Source organism: Calliphora vicina, chromosome 1 (assembly GCF_958450345.1).
Source record: "Calliphora vicina chromosome 1, idCalVici1.1, whole genome shotgun sequence".
Lineage (NCBI taxonomy): Eukaryota > Metazoa > Arthropoda > Insecta > Diptera > Calliphoridae > Calliphora > Calliphora vicina.
The window spans coordinates 112,328,363-112,352,533 of NC_088780.1; the positions used below are offsets into that span (position 1 = coordinate 112,328,363).

The 24,171-nt window shown below is 29.2% G+C and overlaps 1 protein-coding gene across 2 annotated transcripts in view; it reads left to right on the plus strand.

The window, feature by feature from the left end:
• Osi17 (DUF1676 domain-containing protein Osi17) overlaps nucleotides 1–22,439 on the plus strand; it is a 46,440-nt gene extending 24,001 nt beyond the window's left edge. Inside the window, exons 4-9 of one of the 2 annotated variants that reach the window (XM_065505992.1) lie at nucleotides 276–457; nucleotides 562–885; nucleotides 1,043–1,274; nucleotides 13,579–13,689; nucleotides 13,772–13,950; nucleotides 21,389–22,439. In XM_065505992.1, coding sequence (XP_065362064.1) covers nucleotides 276–457; nucleotides 562–885; nucleotides 1,043–1,274; nucleotides 13,579–13,689; nucleotides 13,772–13,950; nucleotides 21,389–21,530 — 1,170 coding nt within the window. In that variant the 3' untranslated portion in view covers nucleotides 21,531–22,439. The remainder of the gene's footprint in view (nucleotides 1–275; nucleotides 458–561; nucleotides 886–1,042; nucleotides 1,275–13,578; nucleotides 13,690–13,771; nucleotides 13,951–21,388) is intronic. The other variant, XM_065505999.1, reaches the window with a different exon arrangement.
• Nucleotides 22,440–24,171: the final 1,732 nt, after the last annotated feature.

Below are 24,171 nucleotides of genomic sequence, written 5' to 3' on the forward strand. Positions count from 1 at the left end.
AGTGTATGATTTCCTTAACACACACACATAAATATTCCAAAAAATATTCCATTTTCAAACGTAAACTCCAGCAGAAACTCGCAATATTAATCATATTTCACAAAAAACAAAAACTCATAAAAATCCATATAAAATTGTATAAATAAATTTCATCCAACCAAAATAAAAAAAAAATAATAAAATCCTTTAGACAGAAAATGAAAGATAAAAACAAAATTTATTTGAAAACAAGTCAAAGTAATAATTTCTAACTTTTCACATTCGTTTCATTACAGGTTGTTCCTGCTTGGCATAGTGCGGAAAATTCACACATACCAGAAATTATTTACACCAACCCACCCAAGGGACATGTGTCGGCGTATTTGCATGGAGCTCCCATACACGAAAACTATGGACCACCATCACATGAACACTTTGAAACGGGTTGGGCTAATTCGGGGCCTGGTTTGGGGTCAGAGTAAGTGGCAAATTAAAAACATTTTTAATAAATTCATCATTTAAACACTTTAACTCACTCTATGTTTCACACTATGTCTCTCTCTCTCTATTTCAAATACTTAGCTTTATTAGCGATATAAATCGTGTTGCACACATAGATGACAAAACAAATTCATTTAAACCGCACTCTAATAATGATGCCAATGAATTGCATGGCTGGGGTCTGGGTACCACCCCGCTTAGTAATTTCGCACAGCACAAGAAACGACCGTCACAGCAACAGCAACAACAGCAAAATAATCCAAATCAAAGATTTTCAACAACATTACAAAAACCACCCATTAATCAAGCACAACAACCACAAAATTATCAAAAACCTCAAGCCACTAGTCATACATTCAATCCATTCATACAGTCTCCCCAGCCTCAACCAGGTGACAAACAAAGGTATATTCATACAAAAAACCACAATGCCGTAACTAATCCCTGCACATTCAGACAGAGACATACATACATACACTAATATCAACATTTATAATTAAACTTATACATTGAGTTAAAAATAAAATAATTAAAATTAATGTATTTAAACATTTGCCTTCAGCTTTTTCAACAATAAATACCGTAATAATGTGGCAGCCGCACAATCAGCTCCTAGTCCTGTCTACACGCCAGCCAGACAACCTTCACTGCCACCTTTGCAAAATCACCTGAAGCCACACATACAAGCGGCATTGTCCCAGGCAGCCCAAATTGCTGCACAATATGATTCAACGCGAAATCAACAGCAGCAGGCGGGAGGTGGACAAACTCTTCAGCCCCAACAGCAACTTACGGTGAGTTTCTACTTTTTTTAAGTTTTCAACTAATGGCAAGGATGCAAGGAATGCATAAAATATTGCTGAGGAAATTCTTAGAAATTGTCTTTAAAAGCAAACAATGTTATTTTTAAATGAAATAGATTTCATTGGAACATATTTATTATTAATCAGTATTATATATTGATGGACATTGACCTTAATACCATTATTTTTAAATAATTGAGATAACAAATCAGTTTTAGTTAAATTATACTTACTTAGATCAGTTCTACATCAATTAAAGAGTGACCAAACAACAACTTATACAAACTATTCCAGCCAAAACTTATCCTTGGTCCAAAAAAATATTATTTTTTTAATCAAAAACCGGAAAAAAGTACGTGAAAAAATAATTAAAGCTTTTCAAAAAAAATAGCAAAAGAATTGAAAAGCCTTTAAATAGTATAAGGAAGACTTGAACATTGAAAGAAAACCTGGATCAGTAGAAAAAAGGGCTAACAGATAGTGGTACGGCAAAATAAGTCGAAGAGCATCGAACACTTCTATCAGAAAAGCAGCTCTGATTTTTTGATGTTGAAGTCGCATAAAGTTCAGAAAGTTCCTTATCGCAATGTGGTAAAGAATTTAGAAGCTAAAGAACGACCGAAAATATTGAGGTCAAATTTTATAAAAAAAATACACCTGTTGTGTGATGGATGATGAAACTTATGTACTGACAGACTTTTCACAACATCCGGGTCAAGATTTGTATGTAGTAATGTTCAAGAATAATACCGGACAACAAAACAAACAAAATTCCCCAAGAAGTTTATTGTGTGGCAAGACATTTGCTGTTGTGACAAAAGAAGACAATCATTTGTGACATCACGCACGATATATACACAGAAAAAAAATTGTTTTTACATTTCTTAAAACAATAAAGAGTGCCTTCATATATCTGGCCCGATTTGGAATCATTTCTCTATGAAAAAAATGTTATTCAAAGAATAATGTCAATTTTGTACCACTGGAGGCAAATCCAACCAAAAGTCCAGAACTTCGGCCAGTGGAAAGGTATTGGGCTCTTGTAAAAAAAGAATTAAAGAACACAAGAACGCTATTCCAGGACATGTCTGATTTTAAGCGGAAGTGGACCACCTCGTTCAAAAAGGTAACGGAAGCAACTATAAAATGGGAGGATTAGAAATACTGAGTAGTATGCCAATATTTTAATGTTTAATGAACTTGTACAATATTTGAATAAATTTACGTATTTTTGATAATTTTTATATTGAACGATTTCAGTTTAATTTAACTTTATACAGTTCTAGTTCAGTTCTAGTTCAGTTCTAGTTCAGTTCTAGTTCAGTTCTAGTTCAGTTCTAGTTCAGTTCTAGTTCAGTTCTAGTTCAGTTCTAGTTCAGTTCTAGTTCAGTTCTAGTTCAGTTCTAGTTCAGTTCTAGTTCAGTTCTAGTTCAGTTCTAGTTCAGTTCTAGTTCAGTTCTAGTTCAGTTCTAGTTCAGTTCTAGTTCAGTTCTAGTTCAGTTCTAGTTCAGTTCTAGTTCAGTTCTAGTTCAGTTCTAGTTCAGTTCTAGTTCTTGACATAAGCTGCATACTTTTGTCTACATTTGCGACTACCTACGTAAGTCAAAGCATGACATGCTCTCCACCATATTTTGTAATGTCAATGGGATATTAGATTTCCTTTATCTTTTAGTCAGTATCCCAATTTTGGCTTCGTTAAAATTTCACATCACAAAGAACCGTTTAAATTAAGTTGTTTTGCTGAGAACAAACAGTTGCTAAATATAAAAAACATATCTGTATGTATCTTTACTACGGTTTTTCGTTTGCATTAACAAATTATGATTTACTAGTCTATAATGTATGTTTTATAATAGAGTTTACTTTTCAGAGGCTGTCAATCGCACAGTTTTCGTTCAATGCTAATCTCATATTGTTGTGAAAACTTATTATAGCGGATGTGGATGCTCAGAGAATTAACAAATATGAAATTAACTTGTGTAATTGTACAATATGCTAGATTTTTTTGAAAACAAAAATGCTAAAATATAAATATGTATGTACATATATTTGAAATTATTTAGTTCAAGATGTAGTTGAAAAATGTTTTTTTGTTTATTCAGTTCAATTATAGAATTAATATAAGAAGACTTATATTTACAGCATAAAAAAAAATATGCTAAATAATGCGAAGTCAAATTTGAAAAAAAAGTTCTGTATGGCTATTTCTTGGTGCTAAATTAGTTTAAGAAGTGCTAAAAATGCTGATTGTAGTTTAAAAGAGTTGTTATTAAACCAATGTAGTGATTAATTTAGATTTGTTTCTTTAATTCCCTTATTACATTTTTAACAATCTAGAATCATTACTTATTTATGCTTCAATAGTCTTTCTGAATGGTATCTTATATGAAGCTTTAAGTTAAGTTTTGGTACTTTACAGAAACACAATTCATTTATTTGTTTTCTTTATAAATGAAAAAAAAGGATAATGAAGTTGTTTTTTGGTACCTCATAACGTATGATTTATGTCAATTGTCAGGTTGTAAAATAATTATAACTTATACGCACCATTAATATCTTCAATTATTAAATACTTTACTGTTTCAGTAATGTAAAGTCTAAAGATAAACATTTTGAAGAAAGGGAAAAAATTGTTCATCATTGACTTATTCCAAGAAAAAAAATTTTAACAGATAAATTTCATTGAACTTTCCTTAGTTCTTATGAATGCTTGAGTATTTTTTTTATTTCTTAAATCCTTTTATTTTTTACTTTAACTGCGTGTTGAACGTAAAATTACAAATACACGGGGAATCCCAGAGTTTAGTGAACAGTTTAAAGAACAGAATCCGATGGTAGTTTGTCTGTGCTTTAAGAGTATTTTTTAACGCATTGAAAAAAGTGTAAGGAAAAATAAACAAAATAAAATATAAGAAAACACCAAAAATAATAACCAAAACAAGCACCATTATATTGATAGACATTGAAAGTTGAATGAACCAACTGAGTTGACATTGAAACACTTTTCACTTTAAAAATATTGGAAAAGTTGGAAAGTAATTTGAACAAAATCTTAAAAATGTGCCAACATATGGCTCATTTAATTGGAAAATGTTGGTGTTTTTCATGTAACAATGCACTCGAATATTCAAATAAAAATTCAATTATTTTGTTTTTGAGTTGATTGCGAGCATATTGTGGTATATCGCAGTGTATGCCTTTAGATAAAAAAATACTTGAATATGAATTTGGATGCGTTCGTAAACGATGCGGTGGTTGCATAAATTTGCGGCATAACTTTCAACAATTTGCATTAAAAAACGTTTGACTCAAATAAATGATGGCAAATATGCTTGTTCGAGCGCTAAACTTTTATTGTGGCGCAGTGATGCAATTTTACCGAATTTTTTTTGAATTTTTGTTTTATTTTTAATAAACAACAATCCTGTTATTTTATTGATGTAATCAGAACGCCAATAAACACTTGATTAAACAGCGGAAATTTAATCCTGCAATGTTTTAAATATATTGCATTACGTGTGACTCAATATTTTAGCAAATATGTTTCTTGGAAGGAAATCATAATTTTCAAAGGCTTTAATCTGCAATTAAGAATGTGTAGGTAGAGGTAATGTCCAAACAAATTGCTTTCAAAATAGTTGCTGAAATTCACACATCACTTCCACAAAAGTCATTAAAAACTAATGAAATGCTGATTACATTTGTGCCACAGTTGTTATCCAATTCACAGAAAACTCAAAAATTAGTTTTCATTACAAAATTCTTTGAATTAATTACATTTTGTGGCTATCAACAAAATGATAATAATATTATTTATGTTTTTGGAAACTATAAGAGATAATTGTGTAAATTAAACATATTGTTTGAATTATACTTTCGAATTTATAAAAGTGTTTATTTCATAAACCAACAATATATTAAATTAAATTAATAGAGAAGTGAAAACATTGTGTCAAATTATAAAATATAAGTTACTAAAAACAAAAACCGCGTTCAAAAGATACGCCATATATTATAAATCCCGCATTTTTAAGTCATACAAACAATAATTCTATACTAGAACTGTAAAAACAATATAAAATTCTCAACTTCTTCTTTGTCATAATAACCGGTGAAAGAACTAGTTCTCAAAGAATTTCTAAGAAGGTGTGTTTCTTCTGTAAAGCTTCTCTAAAATTAGTTCTTAATTCATAAAAATCAATTTCAAACTAGAACAAACACTGGCTAAAAGAAAGCATTATAGAATCAGTTGTGCAACCCCAATAAGCACCAAGACCCCAAAAATTCAAGCACTTGAACATTTTGTTGGAATTTGACATGAATGCAAATGTAATTATGTTTTAAACTTGAAAAATATTTGAAAAATTTAATATTTTTCAAGCTAAAAAACTTATGCCTTGAATTTAAGGCTTGAATTACACTTGTTTTCGTTATAGAATTAGTTGTGCAACCCCAATAAGCACCAAGACCCCATTAATTCAAGCACTTGAACATTTTGTTGGAATTTGACATGAATGCAAATGTAATTATGTTTTAAACTTGAAAAATATTTGAAAAATTAAATATTTTTCAAGCTAAAAACATATGCCTTGAATTTAAGGCTTGAATTACACTTGTTTTCGTTATAGAATTAGTTGTGCGACCCCAATAAGCACCAAGACCCCATTAATTCAAGCACTTGAACATTTTGTTGGAATTTGACTTGAATGCAAATGTAATTATGTTTTAAACTTGAAAAATATTTGAAAAATTAAATATTTTTCAATCAAAAAACATATGCTTTGAATTTAAGGCTTGAATTGCACTTCATTTCAACTCGAAAATACTAATATGTTTATTTTTTCTAGTCTTCAGTTACTACCAACCAACTGGTTGATGGCAACAAACTCATAAACTTCATGGTTGCCGTTGCATTGTCATCCTCTCTCACTCCGTAGCTGTTCGAAGACATTTTTTGTGGCAAACAAAATTGAACATTTCATAAAGTTGCATACACTTTTCTTAAATTTGTCTCTTTAATATATTGTATGCAACGTTATTGTGTGCGATATTTTCAATTACTTGTTATGTTCAGTCATGTTGAACACGTTGCTGGTACCCATAATAACGAAAGTGTGTCACTCACTCAATGATTGTGGAGATGTTGATAATAATGATGGCGCTGGTAATGAAAATCATGAGCAGCTTAACAGTGCAACAAAATTATTTTCACAATAAGAAAATTCATTAAGGCATTCAGTCCAAGAAGTTAAACATTTCAATGGTGTCCCCAAATAACTTATATACACGAATGATACACAGAAAAAACTATACTTAAATTCAAACATTCATCACATATTGAACTGGTTTCAATTATTTTATAATTGAATGTGCTCAAAAACAATATTTTCTATTGAATTTTGAGTTTTGAATTTGATAATTTTGATAATGGAATGGTTGAACTTTAAATACAAACATTATTGAATAGAAAATTTTCGTAATTAAAAAAACAAAAAATAATAAGAATGTGTTTTCAATTACGAAAATTATCTATTCAATAATTTTTGTATTTAAAGTTCAACCAATAACGAAAATTGTATATTCAAATATCAAAATTATCAAATTCAAAACTCAAAATTCAATAGAAAATATCAGAAAATTTTGTTTTTGAGCACATAAATACTGGATTCAATTATGAAATAATTGAAACCAGTTCAATATGTGACAAATATTTGAATTAAAAAGGTTTAAGAAATAGTTTTTTCTGTGTACATCAACATATCCGTGATAGTCCAACTTTGGTTTATATTTAAAATCGAGAAAATCGGCCCCCAAATGGCTGAAATATAAGCAAAAAACGCGACTATCTCGATTTGTTCAACAATTTTTTTCTACCAATTGTTTTAACAAATTGGTTTTTTTCAACAGATCCAAAAATCTATAAAATACCATTTTTGGGAATTGTGGGATTCTTAATAAAAAATCACAAATTTAATTTTCACCTTTGAATTTTGATACAAAAATTTCTATATACCGTAAAATCTAATTAAAAACGATTCATAAACAAAACTTTTATTACACTTTAAAAATTAGAATTTTCCAAAAAAATCAGCTTTTTTATTTCCAAATGTTTGCAAAAGTCCTATATAAATTGTTTAATTCTTAAATATTTTATATATTTTTGAAAAGAAGACACAATTTCCTAAACGTTGTATTTATACAATCACATATAAGCAATACATCAGTCACAACCACTGTGCTGTTGCTAGGCACGAACACATTAATATTTCTTTTTTTTACTTCATTTAAATCATTAAAATATTTTATTTGATTTGATGGAAAACATGAAATTACATGTCTCTATAAAGTGTCAAAGTCACTGTCAATCATAATTTGATATTATGTGTCGTTTAGCACAATATGTCAATATTTTAAAAACTTTTTTTTTGCTTTTGTTTGAAACACGTGTACAAGTGCGTTTTGTTGAAGACAAGAAAGCTACACACAATCCCTAAATGGAAAAATACTCCAGCCTTATTGTTTTGAAGATGTAATTTCAAGCACAAGAATGTATGATTATTGTTGTCAACAATTAAAGGAATATTTTATTAATTCCTAATTCCCATTACCCAGACAACGAATTGAATTAGTTCCACTTGAATTTTGTAAAAAAAAAAGTTTATTTATATTTAGTATATCAGTTTCAACAAACAAGTTTCTAGATGCACGATTATTTTAGTGGTTTGTAATAAAAGAATTCAAACGTATAGAATACTATATTGCTTGCGTTTAAAAGAATTTTCAAAGTTATTTTTTTTTTTTTGGACGAATCTTACACCTAGAAACTTTGATCAGATGGTATGAAATGTAACCACTGGATTCATAACGGTATTATATCGTAGATATAATACTTTGAGGGCTTAAAAAGTTACTGCTGATGGTAACGGAGAAAATTGAGCTTGGTGTTTACTTCTGACCAATAAACTATGATTTTGTGACTACTCACATTGCGGACACAATCATATCTCTCGCAGTTATTGAGAGTAATGAGCTGGCCATATATTATCCATTTATGGCGACCTGTCTTATATTTTCCTACTCTTAACTTCAACGTAGAAGTAAAAATTTTAAATTAGCTGAGGAAATTCCAAATCTACAAGTGTCCAGTCTGGCAAACTCATCGGAACTGACAATCCCCTATATATCTCTATGCCCCGGAACCCAAATGAAACTTCGGTTAAACTACGCAGGCACCTAGTTAAGAGATAAGCAGCTGTCAAGGACTGTTATTAGTTTGACTGTCAGATGTCATTTGATCCCAACCAATATACAGCTATCCCAGTTAAGATTAATATGACACATTATAGTAATAATCCACATGGTAGTTATGTACAAATATCTCACCCCAATTTGGGACCCCATCCGCATCCGTTCAATATATCTGTCAAACACGCTGGGTTTTTGAAAAGCTTTCAACAAAGCTTGGTGTCGCTTTAAAAAACAGAATACGGTGAATATTTAAGAAAAACTTGAAATTAATTGTAAATTCTATTTAATGTCACATTTAACCCTCCGTTAGTCACAATCATTTTCAATCGAGACTAGTCGCAATGTATCAAATTGATATCAATAAAAAAAGGCGCGTTTGAAAATAATCTCTTCACTTTTTATTTCGAAAACCTAAAAACAATATTAAATGCAATGTATTTAAAAGAGTAATACAAAAAAAAAATAGCTGTAAAAATATTATAATTAAACAAATTTACAATATAAAAATGTTTGCCTGTATCAACCAGATCAGTTGCGAGTAACGGAGGGTTAACAAGTAAGTGATCCATATTCGACTGTGCCGAATCTTATATACCCTTCACCAAATTATACTTTAAAATAAAAATAAAAATAAATTTTTTTTTTTTTTAATTTTGAGAAAAAAATGTTTGGTGAAAAAAAAATTGGTCTTTGAAATATCTATTATTTGATATCCATATTGTCTATATTAATGACTTAATAATCCGGATATAGATCAAAAATCGAAGTTGTCCTCGTTTTTTCCTTATATCTCAGCCATTTGTGGGCCGACTGTCTCGATTTTAAATAGCAACCGAGCCGGAAGATCTCCGATATATTGATGTATGAATCATGTAAGTTATTTAACACCTCAGCGGACAGACGGACATGGCTATATCGATTTCGCTATCTACAACAATTCAGAATATATAGATTTTGTGGGGTTGCAAATGAAAAATGTAGAAATTACAAACGGAATGATAAACTTATATATACTCTATTATACATCTAAGACCAATTAATAATGGCTGCAAATACTTGAAAACCACACAGAAAGAATTAAATTTCTGATTCAATCAAGAAATTTGCTCAATCAGATAAAATATTGTTTGAATTAGGACCTATCACAAAATTTGTAAATTGAAAAAAAATCAATATTTTTTCAATTAAAAAAAGTATCATATTTAATAAAAAAGTTGTTTGAATTTACAACACAATTTCAAACAAAAATTTGTTTAAAACAGTAAAATTTTTGTCTGGTCCAAAAAATAATTTTTAAGCTAAATTAGTATAGAACCAATAAAATTTTTTTTAAAAAATAATAATATCAGAAAAAAAAGAAAATAAAAATAGGAAAATAGAGAAAAAAAATTACAAATATGATAAGTAAAGAAAACAATAATAAATAAACATCTAAAACAGTATTTAATGTTTTTAGATGTTTATCATATATCATACAATTTTTGTAAAGTTTTTGACAAAAACAAAACTACTTATTTAAAAAATATTTTTAATCAAATGAGAATTATATCAACTCATGCTAAAAACACGCATGCAAACGGAATTACCAAATGTGACTAAGATGCACATGATAACAACAAACACACCTATTTACTTTCTTGTGTTGTTGTCTTATCCCAAGTGATATATTAAAATAAAAATCAAACAAAAACATTAATAGAATCTATAAAAATATTTATAGAAAATAAAATTAGTTTCAGACAGGCGATTGTTAGAAAATATTTTAGCAATAATTCTTTCTGTGCAACGAATGCTCCAAAAGTCTCAACATTTTTCAATAATTTTTAATGCTATGAAAGTGTTTACGTATATTTAAAATAACACATACACTGAATCAATTAAGTCTCCGTACAGATATACTCATAATATAAACTAGCTATTTATGGTCACTTTTCAATACATATTTAAACCTTTTTTTAATTCATTTTATAAAAAATCTTATAAACTTGTAATCAACATAAAAAAACTACAAACATTTTCATTAAAAACATAAAAATTTACATAAATTCAATAATTGTACGAAAAGTATCACCAAAAAAGTCTCCGTACAGTTAACCGTTTTCAGGCAAGGAATCCCAATATTAATTTTAATTGAATTTAATATGTGGTAGGTCCTCCTTTCTGAGCAATTGCAGCATTTTAATGGCTGTGCATGGAATGGACCAGCTTTGTTGTTGTCAGGGAATCTATTTTATACCACTCTTTCATTATAACGGCTTTTAGCTGATCTTTTCGCGTTATATTGTGCTGCCGAACCTTTCTTTCCAAGTGATCCCATATATGCTCAATCGGGTTGAGATCAGGTAACTGAGCTGTGCGATTTAAGTGCTTAAGAACATAATAAATAAGACATTCCTTTACTAATCTAAAGGTGTGATTAGGATCGTTGTCTTGTTGGAAGCAATACAAACGTCCCAAGACTAACTTTCCAGAACTTTGTTTTAAGTTTTATTTTAATATATTAAGGTATGCATATTTATCCATAGTGTTTTCAACAAAAATAAGATTTCCCACCCCAGATGAAGCCATGCAACCCCAAACAATAACGTTACCTCCTCCATGCTTTACGGTTAGCGTAAAATGCTTCGGATTCATTTCAGTATTTGACTTTCTCCATAACATTTCTCTTCCATCAGAACAAAAAACATTAAATTTACTTTCATCGCTAAAAATAACTCGATCCCAAAATAAAAAATCTTTATCAATATGCTAGATAGCGTAATCCAATCTCTTTTTCATGTTCACTTTTCGAACAAGGGGCTTCTTACGGCTTACTCGACCATTATATCCATTTATTTTAAGAGCGTTTCTTACAGTTTGGGGGTTTACCGTTAATTCATCACCAGTTTTCAAGTTTCCCGCAATTAAACATGCGTTAATTTTTGGATTACCTTCTACAAATCGTACAATTCTTCTCTCTAAGTGGTAGTCTATATTTCTTGGATGGTCAGTTCTTTGTTTATTTGCCATTGTTCCGGTTTTTTTGAACTGTTGAATAACGCACTGAATGGAAGAGCGTGGTCTTTTTACAATATCCTTGATTTCGGTTAGATTTTTTCCTTCATTTTGCAAGTTAATAATAATTTTCTTTCTATCCATTCAAATTGGCTTATTTTTGGATTCCCTGACAACAACATTCCATGCACAGCCATTAAAATGATGCAATTGCTCAGAAAGGAGGACCTACCACATATTAAATGCAATTAAGTTTAATATTGGGATTCCTTGCCTTAAAATAGTTAACTGTATGGAGACTTTTTTGGTGATACTTTTCGTACAATTATTGAATTTATGTAAATTTTTATGTTTTTAAAGAAAATGTTTGTATTTTTTTATATTGATTTCAGGTTTATAAGATTTTTTATAAAATGAATTAAAAAAAGGTTTAAATATGTATTGAAAAGTGACCATAAATTGCTAGTTTATATTATGAGCATGTCTGTACGGAGACTTAATTGATTCAGTGTATTTCACTGATCATATGTGGTGTGCTTAATTACCATGATATTTCCTTTATAATTTTCTTTAATTCAATCTCCATAATTAGTCAAACAATGTAAATACTCGAGCTTATATTTTTGTTAAATTCTTCTTGCATATCTTGTGTCTACATCGTGTTATAAACGATTGAATGCACTACATAAAAAAATATTCCCGCCTTACACATCATTTAATCGGCTTCATCGACTCCATTAGATGAAACAACACATTATTATATAAAATTTTAATATATGGGCAAAAACACAATTTGGTTGAAATTTGAGTAATTTTTTGTTCATGACTTTTTTTTCTTAGTATATCAGTAGCGTGTTGTATGAACAAAAATTGGTACTTCAGTGTGTAAAATGCTTTGGCGTAAACTGTTTTTGTATAGAGGGACACAAGTTATAGCGTTTTAACATATGGGCAATTCCATGTCATCATACGTGACATTTAAGGGTATATCGAACGTGACATAAAACGGAAGTGATTGTGAAGTACATTTATATGCGAAAATTTTTTCCATACCACCACGTGATGGCCAATGTTGTATAAGTAATGAAAATCATTTTTTTAGGTAATTTGGAATCAAAAACATCACGCACCAACACCAATTTCTAAAATAAACCAAATTCTTTTTCTCAAAAATTACATTATATTATTTATTATTATTATATTATTTAAAAATGATCTTGGTTTAGCCTTGGTTTGAGTGATGGTTTTTTCGGCAAATAATAATGCTCAGTGAGCACACGAAATTCACTTTTTCATTTTCTCCACAAGTAACGCGGTAGTCTGCTATCAAAGACGGCTTGTTCAAATTTTGAAAAGAGTCAACTGATAAATGCCTGTTGACAGGAGCAGTGTTGCCCCTTAAAGTTAAGAGGCGGAAAAATAACACGACCTAATTTTATGACGTTCGGTATATAATTGGTCATAGCAACCATAAAATACCCACTTCCGAAAAATAACTCACGAAAATTAATTATTGAAATTTTAAATGACTATACTTTCATACTTAATACATCGAATCGAATTTTGCATGGAAATTTTGTTTTATAAATCTTTTATAAAATTATGAATTGATTACAAACAAGGGGTTAAGAATTTATAGCTAATAAATATAATAATGCAAAATTAAGGTCGGTTTCACTAATTTTAAAAGAAATGTGTTTTTGCCCATATACTCGTATATTTTGTTTGTAAAAAGGCGCACACAATATTTTCTACTTGATTTCACAATATTTTTTTATATTTCGTTTTTATTTCATATTAATTTTTCCTTCTTCGAGCTTCACTAGAAACAAAAATAAACAATAATGATTTTTATTTACTCAAGCATGCTACACAAAAAAGAATGTTTAAATATTAAATATTATAAATACTTAATACTAACGAAATGCTTTAAAAATACAAAAGAAAAACACAACAATGAAAAGTTTTCGTTTTGCAACAAAAACGAAATCCAAATACAAGTATCCTTTTTTTCAAACTTTTTTTTGTTCCGCTTCTTTGTTTGTTCTTTTAGCCGGAACTTTCTGCTCAATTAAAGGAAGCCATAAGAATACAAACTGAACAGCGTCTGGTACAACAGCAGCAGCAAATATTAGATAAACAACCATTTGTACAGGATGGTCAGGTATGTAATTTGCTAGATAAAGGATAGAAACATGTGTTTAATAACTATTTTCTCTTATTTTTTCGCCCCAAAAATATGACAGCCTATAATGCCATTGAATTATGATCCATTTTATAGTCCAATTTTATTAAAAATCGATAAGATTGTCGAACAACTGGGTGTCACCGATGATTTATGCAAAGAACGTTTAGTGTGCAGCATGTACAGGGATCCACAGCGCTACAGTCCGCATAGTAATTTTGTTTCGGCAGAATTGAGTCGGTAAGTAAATAAATCAATTATTATGAGAATTCTGTTTACATATATGTATATAAATAATGTGAGAAGTCTGTTCATTGTTTGTGAGTAAATATTTTTGGTAGATGTATGATAACTTCGAAAATAACGGATTATTATATATGACAATATACATATATACTAGCTGGCCGTCCCGGCTTCGCTCGGTAACTATTAATAAATTTTTACTACGTATGGGAGGTACCATGCCCATTGAACCTGTATAGGTCAATTGTGAATCTAAACCATTCAGGGGCCCACTCAAACAGACACAAAAAATTGCATTGAAATCGGCCCAGCCGTTAAGAAGGAGTTCAGTTACTAACACACGTACAGAAGAATTATATATAAAGAAGATGTATATATCAAGTGAACCAACTTTTGAAATCGATGTCTTCCGACCGGGATATTGCACCAAGATTAGTTCTATTGGATAGTAACTCAGACACAATTTTTCAACAAGTTCGGTCGAGAACTCTCTGAGTTAGAGGTGGTAAAAATTTTACATTTTGGCCAAGCAGGTGTTTTTTCTTATCCGTGTATCTTATTACCTATTGTTATTAGCAACATGTTTCCCAAATAGCTTAGATAGCTCTTTCTTCAATCTTTTAAAAAAAAAAAAATAATATTTTTTTCCGAAATCAAAAACTTTTTTGACTTTTTTTAAAATGGGCCTTTTTTTAAAATAAAGCTTAAATATTTTCCTTGAAGACCTATTTGGTCGCTTAGTGGGATGCGAGTGGGATATCTATAAATAAATACAAAATAAATATTTCATAACTCAAAACATACAATTTTTTTAGCTCAAAAGAAAGCTTGGGTCTATTCCTTTAAGACCTATTTTGGATGCGAGTGGGATATCTATCAAAATAAATATTTTGTAACTCAAGACATACAATTTTTTACTTTTTTTTTGCAAAATCGAACTTTTTTTTCCAATATGGGCCCTTTTTTCCAAAATTGTTTTTGCTCAAAAGAAAGCTTAGGTCCACTCCTTTAAGATAATTTTGGTCCCTTAGTGGGATGCGAGTGGGATATTTATCAAAATAAATATTTTTTAACTCAAAAAATAAAATTTTTCAAAAGAAAGCTTAAAGTAAACAATTAAAATCAACGTAAAACTAACTTAAAATCACTCATTGAATGTTAATATTCCAGCAAAGATACAGTAAAGATTCTAAAAGGCTCTTATTTCTAAACAAAACTTATCAAAGAGCATAATAATTAGGTTTTATGTTCATGTTAAGAATATTTATGTAAGTGACAATTCAAACCCGTCTTTTATTTTTTATATTCAGCACTTATTTTTAAATGAAAAGAAAATAACCAAACAGCTCTATTTTGTTAAAGCATTTCAAATTGTATGCATTAATATCTGCACGACACAATATTAAAATTGTCTGTCAAACAAAAACTTATTAGAGCACATCGAATATGAATTAGAAATGCACTTAAAAGCATACATTAACATAGAATGAGTTGCTAATAGATTCGAAATAAAAGAAACAATATTATCAAAAACAAGTTTTTTAATAACAACTTAACTGTCATGACATCTGTGAACTCTTAAGTTATGTTAAACAGACAGACACATCGAGTGACACATTTGGGCCTCTGCCTCTTTCGTCTGTAATGAGTCCTTAAACAAACAAAAGTGAACAACCGTCTAAGTCCCCGAATTCTCCAGAAGTCGGCTTCCATTGGCAAGAGGCAACTCATCATCTCGAATGTCCTATCCGAACATTGGTATGGAAGGTGCACAACCGTTTTAGTCATCCGAGTTCTTCAAAATTCCTTTGACATCTTCTTCATCAGAATACAATTGATTTTTCCGAATGATACTGCAGTTATTTAGAACTATAAACACGTACGGGCGATCAGAAGAGATGCATTCTTTTTAATTAGAATTTCTAATTAGAATTTTCTAAAATTCAATTGGAAATTTCTGTAATACAATTAGAAATTTTCGAAATTCTATTAGAAACTTCTGAAATACAATTGGAAATGGTGTAGTTATTGGGTTTAACAATCTCGCCAGATAAAATATTCGACTCTCAATCGATTAACAATATGAAAAATTCAATAAACATAAAATAAAAAAAAAGCCTTTATTGGAATTCCTAGTTATTGGACAATTGTCGGAAGTTGTCCTATGATATAAAGTCTTAGATAGACAAACTACTGATTTCGGTTACGGTATTGCAAGAAAGCCAACATTTTTGCGTCGACATATTATGGTTTATTATCCTGGAGGAAATTGTAATAAGTTCTTTACTAATTGCGAAAAATAACACATTTAAAAAGTATGTAATTAGTTTTTAGTTAACATAGAAAATATTAAAATTGCCAAATTTTAGTATCAATAGAACAATGATGATGGAACGAATCAATAGAGTTGCATACTGCCACCGCGAATCACCTTCGTCGTCGTCATTATGGGAACGACTGGGATCCACTCCACCATTTTTTCTGACTCACTCCTCAAAACTATAAACTCATATTGTTTATTTATGTGTATATATTTTGTTCACAACAAAGATCAAAGAAAATTCACAACCTTTTATCCAAATAAAACTCAAAAGGGTTTTAAAAATAAGTATTTTAATTAGTTTTACGGATTTGACAAAAACGAAGAAAATTCTTTTAAAATTATTTCCATTATTTACATTTTAATAAGCTGTCCAAGGAATCTTGTGACCCTTTATGGTGATTTCCTAACAATTCAATAACCTTTACAAACTTTCATCTCATATTTTAGTTATCGTAGTACTGACAGGAAAAATGTGTATATTTGTTTGTTGTTAAATATTTTTAAAGTTAAGCAATTCATGTATTTATAGGTATCTGTGGTTATTTTTAACTGAATAGAAAAAAACCTTTATTGTCCTGAATGTCTATTCTGCTAGATTGGTTACGTATTTGTGCTTTTTTAGATGACAATTTTTTCTTTTTCTCCCCCATCAATATCAAACCAATCAAAATATGTGATGGTTATTTTCTTTGTGTGTGAAATCTTTACAAAATTCTACACTAGAAGGGTAACGAAATCATTGGTCTTGAATTTTTGTTGAAGGAAAATAAGAAGAGCATTATTTTCAATTTGTACATTTTAAAAACTCTTTACATCAGAGGCATTCTCAACCACAAATTGTGTATATACGTACTATTTATTTGAAATTTTGAGGTTTCTTTTAGAAAATGTTTGGTATAGGACAATGGTTTTATTTCACAATGTGTTGTCGAATTTATGTACGAAATTATCAATATACACAACTCTCAGTAATTACCTTCACATTGTTGTTTTCCTAAATGTTTGGTAATGCCGTAGTCGGCAATGCTGTGAGCAAATATATATGTTTGTACAAACCTGTAAGATTCAGAAAATTTCCTGTATGTTAGTTGTTGATTCTGAATTTATTAATTTATTATACTTATATTGTTACGTTTACCTCTTTGGTAAATTTCACAATAAACTGACTGTTTCTGTTATCACTATTATGTATCTGCGGCATCTTCTTGTAATTTCCAGTATTATATAGCCGAGACAAAGTTCTGCTTCACATTTAATGTTGTAATGTTAACAATATCGTAATATCAACATTTTTATACCCTTCACCTTCGTGAGAAGGTTTGTAATTTCCACAATATAATTTTCCGACCCTATAAAGTATATATATTCTGTATGTCTGTTTGTCCGCTGTCTGTTGAAATCAATTTTCTGAAGACCCCAGATATCTTCGGGATCCAAATATTCAATAATTCTGTCAGACATGCTTTCGAGAAGTTTCCTACTTAAAATCAGCAAAATCGGTCCAACAACATCGATTTTTTTTAATAATTTTGGATTACTAAGAGCTAGTTTCTTACTTGTCAGTTAAGCTCAGCTTAACACGCTGTTATATTAAACCTGAAACATATTTTGCCGGAATTTAACCAATGATTGTGTTTCTCACTAATAGATTAATTTTGTAAGCATTGCCATACTTTTCAGTCAAATCACATGTGCATTCCTCAAAACTTTTCATATAAATATGGCAATACTTAAAATTTTATAAGAAAAAGCAACCGCTTTTAAATTTAGGTTTAAACGAAGAATACAGATTATCTTTTTCCCAGAAACTAGCTAAAGTCATAAATATAGACAATATGGATATATAATGATATATATTTCAAAGACCTTTGCAACGACTTATATAATACCATAGTAAGTTGGAACTACAATGGGTCAAAATCGGAAAAAATATTTTTTAAACCGAATTTTTTTTTCACCAAAAAAAATTTAATTAAAAAAAAAAAAATTTAAATTTAAAAAATTTTAAAAATTAAAATAACAATTCGAACATTTTTTTGTTGTAAAAAACAACTTAGAAAAAAAATAAATTTTGTTTACCTAAAAATATTTATCATTTCTATTTTGAAGTATAATTTTGTAAAGGTAAGATTCGGCACAGCTGAATATAGCTCTCTTACTTGTTTATAAATAGAAGTCTCCACTAATGGAAATGTTGATAAGCATGTTGAAACCAGCAGTTACAAAACGTTAAATTCAAATTTATAAATGTCATTTCGTAACAATATCAAAGTTCAGAAAATTGTCTCTTTTGAAAAATTTATAAAAATTTTAATAAAAATTTAAAATGGACCAACGATAGCCATAAAATAGGTACATATATACACAGACTCAAAAGTGAATTCTTGTAAGATCATTATAATCATTATATTTTGACTTAAATCTTTCTTTTCAGAACCGAATCTATTATTCAGCCCAATCTCCAACAAACCGATACTTTTAAATTTTAAAAAAAAAATCAAATAACACAGTGCAACAGTGAAAAAAACACACGATCATGACTATATAGACTCTACTAACAAAGGATAGTAAACCCTATACTCAGTTTGTCAATTTTGGTGACCGATTTTTTTTATGGGCCCCCAAAGTTTCTGAAAATCAGTGGGGTCTCTAGAAAAGGTGTCATCAGTTTTTGGTTAGCTTATTCAGACTTTGTGATACGTCTTAACTTTATATGCCAATAATATAGCTAAGAGTCCGCCAATTAAATCTTACTTACAACTTTGCTAAATATTGTTAGTGAAAAATTAGGAGACGCTAGAAGTTATTCTAAAAAAAGGAAAAAAAAAATTTTCTTCCTATATTTTTTCAACAAAAGTGCGCGAAAAAGCTATTTTTTGGAAAAAATATTAACAAAATTTATTTGGAATTTTTGAGAGTGGTCCTTATATGGAAGCTATGCAAATATGTGGACAGATCGGTACTAAATGTGGTAGTGCGAATTCAGCTTATGTAAAACTTATTTGTACTGAATTTGGTTTAGACAACTGTATGATATTTATGAGAGCACGAATATTTTCAGATAGGCAAGTTATGTATATGGAAGATAGTAGAAATAATAAAACAATTCTAACGAAATTCCATAGGTTTCGTCCTTGGGTCAATATAAAAGTTTTTATAATTATGTGATAGTAAGATTATGTAAACTGCACCTTGATACCAGGTCAATATCAAATGTTTCATACTTCACACTGAGCTTAATAAACCCTGGAATGCTATAGCGTAGAACACAAAAAACTTACAATCTTCATGTCAATTATTTGACACGTGTTGAGCTGTGAATGAAAAATGCTCAAATATCGTATTTATTTTCTTTCTGGACCGTATAAAATATTTATGAGAAAAATTGTTGTTTTCGTTTTCATATTTTCTGCAAAAAATTAAATTGTACGTAATATACATAGATGTACATCAAAGTAAAATACGTTTGGCAGTTTATACCAACTTTTATTGTGCTCTTTTAACAAAATAAGAAAGACCAACAAATTTATTTAATGGAATTCTAATGTTTATAATTCTGCAAAATAAAAGCAGAGCAATGATAACAAGAAAACCTTCAATTTCAAATAGTGTTTATAAAAAATCGGTTTGACGGTTAACCGTCCAATTTATGGATAGAAGATTTATATTCATCAGTACGCTTTGAATGAATCATTAGTAAGATTTAACCTAATCTCCTTGAATTATACGGAATCTTAATAAAAACACTGCTAGTTGAAATTCGAGTACGCTGAATCCAGTGGTGCTAACCGTATTAGGTTAGGTCTTGTTTTCGAGATATACCGTTATTTCGAAAATGGAGGAGGTGGTACAACATACATATGTATATATTCGCGTAACTCAAAAACAGTTTAGCTTATTGAATAAACTAAAAAAAAACGAAATTCCGCAATAAAATATCCTTTAAGCAAGACTTAAAATTTTTTAAAATGCGTTAAGCTATTTTTAATTTTAATTTTTTCTATGTGGCATAGAAAACAAAGTTTCAAACAAAACAAGTCCTAAATGATTAAAATCTGTCCAAAACTTTTGATTCTATTCACAATAGATAAAACCAATATTTTAACAAAATGCATAACTCGCAGTAATTAGCTAAAATTCTTTATGCCGCTCTAAGAAGTAAAATATTGTTTTCTTATTTTTGGAAAAAAGGCTTACTTTAAAGATATTCGAAACATAAAAATCAATTAAAAAACAGACAATTATTTTTTAATTTATTAGCAATTTTTTTTAATTTATAAAAAATAAATCGGGGTTAAAAAATATTTTTCCCGATTTTGACCCATTGTAGGTCCGACTTACTTTGGCCTTATATACGCCGTTGCGAAGGTCTTTGTCATATCTATTATTGGATATCCATAATGTCTATATTAATGACTTAATAATCCGGATATATGTACATCAAAAATAGGTCAAACATTGAGGTTATCCTGATATTTTCCTTATATCTCAGCCATTTGTGGGCCGAATGTCTAGATTTATAGCAACCGAGAATCGATCCAGAATATATATACTTTGTGGGGTCACAAATAAAAAATGTAGAAATTACAAATAGAATGACAAACTTATACGAGCGTTGAGAAAATGGAGCTAAGAATACCTTTATTTCAGTAAAATTAACTGATCTTATAAGTATTTTCATACTCTATGCATACTTAATTCTTTCACTTTTCCATCACTGCATTATTATCGGGCCAAGAATACAAAGGACACAAAATGTAATACGTTTGTAACAGAGAAATGTAGTGTCAAATACCAGTGATATTAAATTCTATTCGTTTTCTTTGCAAGTCCTCCTAACAAAAGAAGTCCTCTCCTGAGCTTAATACACAAAACAAATCCAAACCACATTGAAACACAATATGCCAAATACTCCCTTTCTGCTAATAGGCCAAATGTATTGAAATTCAATTAAGAAACTTATATATTTTCTAACCCCTCTACCTTCTTTCTACACTACTTATTGTTTGTCCATGTTAATTATGTATTTTTAGAGATTTCTCCCTTTTAGCTTAATTAATGTTTGCCCTTTTTATTTGTTAAATACATTATTTTCTTTATATTTATTTGCAGAGATACCAACGAACTACAGCCTATAACGAATACAAATCAGACGGTAATTAGATTTTTCCGTCTCATACAGGCAGCACGTGATGGTCAAGATCAAAAGGATTGTTTGGCCTTGTATCCAAATTGCAGCATAAATACGGAATAGAAGTAAATAAACAAGGCAGAATGTTGAAGAATGTTGTCAGTCCCTGTGTGGTTTGTGTAGGTGCGAGCAAGTCCTTGTAAAGTCATTAATTTAGAAATTTATTTATTTATTTTCTTTTGTATTTTTATAAAATATTTACCATATTTATTTTATTTATGATTTAGTATAAGATTTTAATTTTATTTATTTATTTATTGATTGATAGCAAAAAAACAAAAAATAAAGAAAAATATTCATATCTGTATATATATTTATTTGTGTATGTAATTGTATTGTACTAAATATTTTACAATTTTAATTTTATTTATTTTACTTAGTATTTATTTATGTTTCTATTTATTTATTTAAAAATCTATTTCATATGCCTCATTCTGGAAATGAATTCAATGTATTTTGTGTTATGCAGCTTATTAGAGGAATGGGGCTTATTAATTATAACTGTATTCCTATTCATATTCTATTGAACTTTGTTATACAACTAAATGAACGATAAAAGTATGATAAATATGCTAAAACGAATTTTCTATTTATTTGATATTTTGCTAATTTACCCCAAGAGTATTAGTTGTTGGGCAGTTACTGTATAATTTTAATAATTTCAGACACATGCCAGACTTTATATTCACTACTTTTTTTTGTTTGATTACACTTCAACTGAAACCTGATAAATCTATTTTCCACATCTATGTATTTAATCAGAATTCTTTACAAAGTTTTCTAGAATATGTATAAGCTTTATTTTCTTTAAACAAATTGTTATTTTTTCGAATAAATTTAAGTCATACCATAAAACTAGCAAATGCATAATTATTTATTATCGTCTTTATATAAACTTTAATTATATTTCATTTTGTTAAAATTGTTTTAGTTAAATTTATAATAAACGTAATATAAACATCAAAATAATAATCTTTCAGTCAATTTTAAATTTAGGGCTTTTCAATAACAATCAAATCAAGATTTAAAAGCAAATTATCAAATATTTTTTGCAGTCTTTATGAAAATTTAATGAAGTACCTTTTATAGTTTAAACAAGTAAGAGAGCTATATTCGGCAGTGCCGAATCTTATATACCCTTCACCAGATTATACTTAAAAACATTTTTTTTAATATTTTTATTTAGGGTAGAAGGAGGATCATTCGCCATAGGGGCACACATCTGCCAACACCGAATAACTTAAAAACCGAGTAATCGATTTTGTTACATTATCATGTTATGTTTTCATTTATCGATTATTTATCATCCCTGAAAGTTGGAAAGTTTAATTTTACATATGATGAAAGGCACGGTTTTTCAACAAGCTTTGAAAATATTTCAGCGTGCGAATTTTTTGTGCTAACTTCTTTAGTTTTTGTGATACAAAAAAGATATTGGTTGGTGATAGAATGTTAATAATAGTGAACAATAAGTGACAATAGTTTTTTCGACCATGTAATTTGAAGTACGAAAAAAATGTATATTAAACCTCATAACTCCCCCTGGGGCACTTTCGCCAAATACAAGGAAGCCCTTTGATGTAGAGCAAAATGTAGATGAAATATAGAAAAATTCAGTCACAATTTGTTAAATTTTTTTTTTGTTAAGTTGTGTGAAATCTATATAAATAAAAATCAAATGTCGTTCGTTGGTAATTGCATCAGTAGAGAACGTCCGGACCGATTTAGACAAATTTTTTTTTAAAATGTTGGTCATAGCCCAACTTAGGTTTTTACTGAATGAAAAATTGACCACGCCCACTTTTTTCGATTAATCTAAAATCGGAAAACGGCTACATCGATTTGACTAATTTTTTGTTTAAATAATCATAGTAACCCCATTTAAGTTTTTACTGAAAGAAAAATTGACCACGCCAATTTTTTTTCGATATATCGAAATCAATCAATCAATCATATTTTAGACCAAAATTCGATTACTTATATAAAAACTCAAAATAGCTTAAATCGATAATAACTTGGCCAATAAGCGTTTAATCAAGAAAAGGAGCTCGGTCTGTGATCACTCATATTTCTGACCAAAAATCGATTTTTTATATAAATTCTCAAAATATATTAATTCGCTAATAACTTGGCCAATAAGCGTTTAATCAAGAAAAGGAGCTCGATCTGTGATCACTTATATTTCTGACCAAAAATCGATTTTTTATATAAATTCTCAAAATATATTAATTCGCTAATAACTTGGCCAATAAGCGTTTAATCAAGAAAAGGAGCTCGATCTGTGATCACTCATATTTCTGACAAAATTCGATTTTTTATATAAAAACTCAAAATATCTAAATTCGCTAATAACTTGACCAATAAGCGTTTAATCAAGAAAAGGAGCTCGATCTGTGATCACTCATATTTCTGACCAAAAATCGATTTTTTATATAAAAACTAAAAATATCTAAATTCGAAAGAAAGGGAGCTCGTTCTGTGATCACTCATTTTTCAGACCAAAATTCGATTACTTATATAAAAACTCAAAAATATGTACATTCATTCACATGTATGCTGTTGTTGCAAGACTTAGGTTTTTGACAACAAACTTAGGTTCTTTGTCTCTCAGTAGCGCTTCTACGTATTTTTTATTCTATGTCCTATATGAATAAAAATTATCATTCAACAATACGTTTTTTTAACTATTTTTACCCTTTTCAAA